The following is an 8088-nucleotide window of genomic DNA, read 5'->3' as shown; positions in this document are numbered from 1 at the left end:
CCTTTTGAGTGACCCAGACCTAAGTCTTACTTTACCAGTATCTTTTCACTTAAATGAACTGAATAAAAATTTTGGTTTAAGCAGTTCTGTAGGTTAATGAAACTCTGTAGGTTACAGTTTGTTAGCCTACAACTAAAGCATCCTGAGTGAAAAAACCACCATGAGCTCTCATGATCTTCCCTTGGAAGTGAGAGTACTAAAGAAACACATTAAAAGCCCTGAGTTTCTGATGATACTGTGAAACTTGAACTAGCACCTTGGAAGCCAGGTTAAGCCTGTGCCTTGGTCACCCCATTCACCTAACAGGTTGATATCCGACAGAAAAACTATGGCGCACCAATTTATACTATGTACCAGGTTGTTTAAGGCTGCATGGGCCTTGAGACCTAAAGAAATTTTATAGGAAGTTAAAGGTGCTGACACCTAATTTATCTGTATCCTCTAGAGACCTCTGAACACTATCTTCAGGAGTTTTATTCTTTAATTTTGGTTGTAACGCCATCTAAAAAAATAGAACAATCATATTATGAGTTCTTAACTATAAGAGACAATGTCTCAGTACTTTATTGCTTTGGTAAAATATTAATTGTGAATTTTAAAAAGTACAAAAGAGACTAAGCTAAAATTCTGCTTGCCACAGAAAACCACTGTATACATGATAGTGTATACAGTATTATCTATTAAGCATGTATTTGAGCATATATGTATACAGACCAAAGGTAACTGGATATTATGAAAGCACAATCTGCATTTTTTACTAAACAATATGCATGAGCTTTCTCTGTCATTTTACATTGATTCTATATTTCCCATTGCACCATATTATAGGAACATTGAGAAATTTATCTTTATTAATTTACAGTTTTAATAATTACCCTTATGTACACAGCCTGTTTAAAACCACTTTATCATAAACTATTATTCTATGATTTCCAGACACTGACTGGTTCAGAATTGGGAAAGGAGGATGATAAACTATATACTGTCACCCTGCACATTTAACTTATATGCAGAGTACATAATGCGAAATGCCAGGCTGGATGAATCACAAGCTGGATTGCCAGGAGAAGTATCAGTAACCTCAGCTATGTAGATGATACCACTCTAATGACAGAAAGTGAAGAGGAACTAAAGAGTCTCTTGATGAGGGTGAAAGAGGAGAGTAAAAGAGCTGACTTGAAATTCAACATTAAAAAATTAAGATCATGGCATCTGGTCCCATCACTTTATGGCAAATAGGTGGGGAAGCAATGGAAACAGTGAGAGACTTTATTTTGGGGGGCTCCAAAATCACTGCAGATGGTAACTGTAGCCATGAAATTAAAAGACACTTGCTCCTCAGAAGGAAAGCTATGATAAACCTAGACAGCATATTAAAAACCAGAGACATCATTTTGCTGACAAAGGTCCATTTAGTCAAAGTTGTGGTTTTCCCAACAGTCATGTACGGATGTGAGAGCTGGACCATAAAGAAGGCTGTGTGTGTATGCACACGCTCAGTCATGTCAGACTCTTTGCAGCCCCACAGACTATAGCCCACCAGGCTCCTCTGATCATGGAATTTCCCAGGCAAGAATACTGGAGTGTGTTGCCAAACAAGGCTCTGCACTGAAGAATTGATGCTTTCGAATTGCAGTGCTGGAGAAGACCCTTCAGAGTACTTTGGACTGCAGGGAAATCAAACCAGTCAATCCTAAAAGAAATCAACCCTGAATATTCATTGGAAGGACTGTTGCTGAAGCTCCAATACTTTAGCCACCTAATGTGAAGAGTCAACTCACTGGAAAAGATCCTAATGCTGGGAAAAACTGAAGGCAAAGGGAGAAGGGGACAGCAGAGGATGAGATAGTTAGCATCACCAACTCAATGGACATGAATTGAACAAACTCTGGGAGATAGTGGAGGAAACAGGAGCCTGGTGTGCTGCAGTCCATGGTGTCACAGAGAGTCGGACATGACTTAGCGACTGAACAACAAAAATGTATACTTTACATTTTGAAACATATTGTACAACTCTGACAAATCTGTATTTTTTACTTCCTCCAGTAAAATGCATTGTTCTTGAAGATATAGATTAGCAAGCAAAAGGAAATCGTATCCTAATAATCAATACATTTGAAAAAATGTCTAGAAAAATTCAATATTTTTCCTTTCCTTACTAAAAATAAAATTACCATATGATCCACCAATCCCATTCCTGGCCATACATCTGGACCAAACTAGAATTCAAAGAGATACATGCACTCCTATGTTCAGAGCAGCACTATTCACAACAACAAAGAAATGGAAAGCAACCTAAATGTCCATTGACAGATGAATGGATAAGAAGACGCAGCACATATATACAGTGGAATATTCCTCAGCCATAAAAAAGAACGAAACCATGCCATCTGCAACAACATGGATGCAACTAGAGATTACGACACTAAGTGGAACAAGTCAGGAAGAGAAAGACGAATACCATATGATATCACTTACATGTGGAATCTAAAATATGACACAAATGAACACATCTATGAAACAGAAAGAGAATCATGGACACAGAGAACAGACAGGTGGTTGCCAAGGGGTTGGCGGAGGGATGGAGTAGGAGGCTGGCTTAGCAGACATAAGCTTTTATATATACAATGGATAAGCAACAAGGTCCTACTGGATAGCACAGAGAGCTATATTCAATATCCTATGATAAACCACAATGGAAAAGAATATTTTAAAAGAAATTTTTAATTGATTTACTTTGCTGTACAGTAGTAATTAACACAACACTGTAAATCAACTATACTTCAACTTTTTTTCCTTTCTTTGTATGAGTGGGAAAAGTATGGTGATATAAAATTTGACAAAATTAAAGTCCTCCAAACTTGTCACAGATCCTGTTAAAGAGGTCTGAATTGGACAAAGGCTATATAGAAACCAGTCAGATCAAAAGGATTTTAAATGGAAGCTAGAAAGTCAAATATTGTAATTAAACATTTATTAGAAAGTATTTACTGTTAGTAACCATATCTGACACTTTGCAAATATTATAGTAAAACTGTCTTAACACACAGGGCAGGAGTAAAAATTCAGTTATGTAAAATGCAGCATTCCATTTTTGCCAAGTTAACCAGAAACACTGTTTTATCAGTTTGTATTGTCCTTTTAAAGTGCACATAGGTATATACATGTACACACACACACACAGAGCTAAACTTAACCAGATAGTACACTGTAGAGAAAGAGACCAAATGCTAAGAAATTCAGCCCATCCCTGCTGATGAGGGACAAATGGGGAGGACCAACCCCAGGGGGTTAAACCAAATTCATGTCATTTAAGATTCCGATACTGCCCATGTTCTACATTTCAAATAATGTTTATGTTTACTTATTTGCTTACATTAAGGTGACTTGCAGGATTCCTCCTCCAAATACATTTTAAGTTATTTTTTGGGGGAAAATCAGCTCAATAAAAATTTCAAACATGACACTTTTACATACTTTTAGTCATTTAGCAAAAAAGTACTGAGCACCTACATTGAGTTGGAGACTTAGCAATGTATGAAACCCCTTCTCTTAATAAGCTTACATTCCAGTGGACGTGAATTTAGATATGCTCATCATTGTATAAATTAGGGCTTCCCATGTGGCTAACCATACTCATATCTCTTCTAAGCTCTAGTACAAGAGCTGATTAAAGTCACTGCAGTGACTGATATTCAAGTTCTCATGAAATCCCATATGGAACCCTTCTCATTAGATAAGTCTCTGCTGTATGGACTACTGTAAATGTTGATGTTGAGCAGAAACATTACATTTTCATGAAAGAAATTCTTTTTCTACTATGAGAACTCAAGTGAGTGGAAAATTTCAGCTCTTGTTTGAAGACTTCAGAACAAAATGGAACACCACATTACAGAATTTCGCTTCTGTACGGATTCTCTGATGAAGGATAACCCTTACCATACTCTTCACTTGTATAGAATTTATCACTGTGGACTCTTTGATGAATTAGAAGACCTGAACTCCAACGGAAACCCTTACCACACGCATCACATTTGTAGGGTTTCTCTCCTGTGTGGACTCTCTGATGAGCCTGGAGGTTTGATCTCTGACTGAAGCCCTTTCCACACACTTCACATTTGTATGGTTTTTCCCCAGTGTGGACTCTGTGATGGGCTTGAAGACTTGAAAACCCACTGAAGCCCTTGCCGCACTGTTCGCATTTATAGGGCCTTCCTTCTGTATGGACCCTCTGATGGGCTTGGAGGCGGGAACTCTCACTGAAACCCTTCGTGCACACTGCACATTTGTAGGGTTTCCCTCCAGTGTGGACCCTCTGATGTGCTTCAAGGCGTGAGCTCTGACTAAAGCCCTTCCCACACATCTCACATTTATACGGCTTCACTCTGGTGTGGACTCTCTGGTGGCCTTGAAGATATGCTCTCTGACTGAAGCCCTTCCCACAAACCTCACAGATGTAAGGTCTCTCTCCAGTGTGGACGCTCTGATGGCTCTGAAGGTAAGACCTCTGACTGAAGCTCTTACCACACTCATCACACTGGTAGGGTTTCTCTCCCGTGTGGACTCTCTGATGGGCCAAAAGAGTTGAGGCCTTGCTGAAGCCCTTCTCACATTCTCCACATTTATAGGGTTTCTCTCCTGTGTGAACCCTCTGATGAATTTGAAGATTAAAGCTCCAACTGAAGCCCTTCCCACACTCCTCACACTTGAAAGGTTTTTCTCCCGTGTGAACCCTTTGGTGGCCTTGAAGGTGTGAACTCCGACTGAAGCCCTTCCCACACTCCTCGCACTTGTATGGTTTCTCGCCAGTGTGGACTCTCTGATGCCCTTGAAGGTAGGAATTCCGACTGAAGCCCTTCCCACATGCCCCACATTTGTATGGTTTTTCTCCCGTGTGGACTCTCTGATGGGCTTGAAGGTATGAACTCCGACTGAAACCCTTATCACACTCCTCACACTTATAAGGCTTCTCTCCTGTGTGGACTCTCTGGTGAACATTGAGAACAGATCTATGACTGAAGCCTTTACCACACGCACTGCATTTGTACGGCTTCTCGCCAGTGTGGATTCTCTGATGGTCTTTAAGTTTCGAATTCCAGTTGAAGCCGTTCCCACACACCTTGTAAGGTTTCTCTCCAATGTGGATTTTCTGATGGCCTTGAAGATACGAACTTTGGCTGAAGCTGTTACCGCATGTGTAACGTTTATAGGGTTGTTCCCTAGTGTGGACTATCTGAAGGTTTTGAAAATGTGAGGCCAGACTGAAGCCATTAGCACAGGTCTCAGAATTACAGGAAATCTCTTCCATGTGAACTCTGTGCTGAATGTTCAGGTCTGAATTACAAATGAAACCTTTCTCACACTCCACATCTGTGGATCGTTTCTCTTCGGTGTGGATTTTCTGATGGGCTTGAAGACAAGAATTCTCATTAAAGACATTCCCATTCTCCTCAGATTCATGGGATTCCTCCTCGATGTAGACCCTAATAATACTACTAAGGTCTAAGCTATGACTGAAGCCTTTCTCATACATGCTGTATCTATCAGACGTCTCTCTTCTGGGTATAAGTTCATATGTGTTATGAGAAGAGCACTGATTGATGCTCTCACTGTATTCACATTTAAATGGCTTCTCTTTTGCGTGTCCTTTCTGATGAGACTGCAGATGTGAATTCTCAAAAACACAATGATCTCTACAAACACTCTGATGAATATGAAGAACTGACTTGTAACTACAGTCCGTTTCACATGGACTGTATGTACGAGGCTTTCCTTCTAAGTCTAATTGCTGATGAACTTCAGAGCTGGAGTCATCGCTGAAGGCTTTTCCGTACTCATTACCAGGATAGGGCTTTTGCCCTGTTTGAATATGATTAAGCAATGAAACCTTCATGACATCTTCTCCACAGTCATGGCAGCTAGAGTTTTTTCCTGTTCTGTGTACACCCAGATTATCACCGTGATGTGAGATCCAACTGATGCTGTCAGATTTACAGAAATCATTTTCCATGGAAACTTGCTGACATCGACACTGATAATTACGTGACTCCGTAAGGTACATTTTCCTCCAAGAATGGTGGGCTCGCCAAGAGGGAAATTCTTGACTTTTTATGTCATTGGAACCGTCTCCTATGTGAGTCAAGACATAGTTCTCATCTTCAGAAATCTGAATTGGTATTCCTCCCCAAACCTGGCAGAGGGAATCAGCTTGTTTATTCTCTTGGAAGTTTCTCATGGAATCTTGACACTCAGTTAACCTGCCTGCACCTTGTTGCCAGGACTGCCAGGTGGAAAGCGCTTTGGGGGAAAAGCAGCTTAATCCCCCTTCTTGAATACTTTCCATATTATGTGGACTCTTGGTTCCTATAAGAATAAAGAGATTTTAGACATGTGCACAATGAATGCTTTTATTCAGAGATTTCAAGATTCTGCACTTAGATCATGACATAAAACTTCAATAAACTGGAGGAAAGTTTGTTACTACCTTTGACAATGCTTAGAATATCGTTTACCTTTGGCTACACCAGGAACAGAAGTAGGATCCACAGAATTTGGGCTATGAATATGCCTCAGAATCAGGGCTATGCAATGCAACCTGGACATCAAAGACAGTGGCTCTGTTCAAAAGGCCTAGTTAAACCATGCACACATTATCATGGGCTGCCTGGAGATTCCAAGGGAAAAACAGAAGGGGGTAGTCTCAAACTGGAAAGAATATAGTTTCAAGTGGACAAATGTGTTTTGCCACACACAAGATTGTGTGTTAAATGCTATGCAGATGAAGGTAAACAGAGACCTGTAATCGATTCTTGAGGTCTTGTATGGCCTATCTCTAATGAGTATATTTTCATGAGAATAGTGAGTTCTCCTATGTCATTGTAAGCCATAACCAGTTTTAACTCCTTTTAAAAGATATTTTGCAATTAGCAAGGGCCATGGGACAGGTGAAATGTGAAACACTGTGACAGAATTGCACGGGCAAGATGGGAATTTGCTCTATGACTCAAGAAACTCAAACCAGGGCTCTGTAACAACCTAGAGGGGTGGGATGAGAAGGGAGGTGGGAGGGAAGGTCAAGAGGGAAGGGACATAGGTATACCTATGGCTGATTCATGTTTATATTTGGCAGAAACCAACACAATACTGTAAAGCAAGTATCCTTCAATTAAAAATAAAGAAATTTAATTCAAAAAAGAATTGCACAGGCAAGTTTCATGGTCCTTTGAGGCAACTTAACAAGCAAAACTCAATGAACACTGACTTTGTCATTTTGCTGATAAAGTACTTTAACACTTAGGGAATCTGAGGCACTGGAAGAGTTGAAGATGGGCATGTTTGGGTGGAAATGGCTTGTCTGTTAGTTACTAAAGCTCAGGTTATCAGCAGGCGGCATATCATTCACATCCTAGTGAGAACTATACTTATTTCCGGAGAACAAGTGGTCCAACAGGGCTGAAGCAATAACATGCACTCTCCTAAAACTTGGCAAAATATTAATTCTCTTTCAGTATCCAAGGTGAGGGGAAGAAGGCAGTAAAAGGGGATTTTTTCTCATAATGTGAATATTGTCTTCAAATGCAATAATTCTTCCTTAGCTACTTGTGTTTTCCTGTCTCTAAACACTGGAGTGTATTACACACAAGGAAGAGCACGTTGCTGTGTGCACTGTCTCACCCTTACTGCCTAGAACACTCCTAGTGAACAGTAGCTGCTCAATAAGCATTTAAGGAATAGATCACAGCTTGAGTCATTCTGTCACAGAACTGAAAGGGCATGCATGTGTAAGTTACTTTTTATGGGAAAGAAGCTGGTGATGGCAATTTTACTGCACAGCTGGAAGGCTGTATGAGAGGCAGGGTTACACTCAGTTATCACTTGCCAGTGAGAAAAGCAAAGGTCACAAGAATCTTGTGGACTGTGTCTTGTTAATTTTGAAAATAACCTTTGAAATGGTGTAGTTTTTCTCACACAAAATCTTAACTCTTAGCCCCACCCTATCGTCAACTTTTAAAACAAGGTAAAAAAAAAAAAGGGTGACACCGGCAACTGTGTGGCAACAGGCTCTGGGGCAACGCGTTGGCTGCAGGG

General features: G+C 40.2%; 1 protein-coding gene across 1 annotated transcript in view; it reads right to left on the bottom strand.

Moving 5' to 3' along the window:
- Positions 1-2957: 2957 nt before the first annotated feature.
- ZNF112 (zinc finger protein 112) overlaps positions 2958-8088 on the bottom strand; it is a 25074-nt gene continuing 19943 nt past the window's right edge. The window contains 2 exon segments of the mRNA XM_040252520.1: positions 2958-3997; positions 4000-6363. Of these exon segments, the coding sequence (XP_040108454.1) occupies positions 3966-3997; positions 4000-6363 (2396 nt within the window). The 3' untranslated portion in view covers positions 2958-3965.

The sequence above is a fragment of the Oryx dammah genome, unplaced genomic scaffold (genome assembly GCF_014754425.2).
Source record: "Oryx dammah isolate SB20612 unplaced genomic scaffold, SCBI_Odam_1.1 HiC_scaffold_13, whole genome shotgun sequence".
NCBI lineage: Eukaryota > Metazoa > Chordata > Mammalia > Artiodactyla > Bovidae > Oryx > Oryx dammah.
Note: the sequence above shows the minus strand (reverse complement) of the source record. Positions and strands in the feature narration are given on the sequence as shown.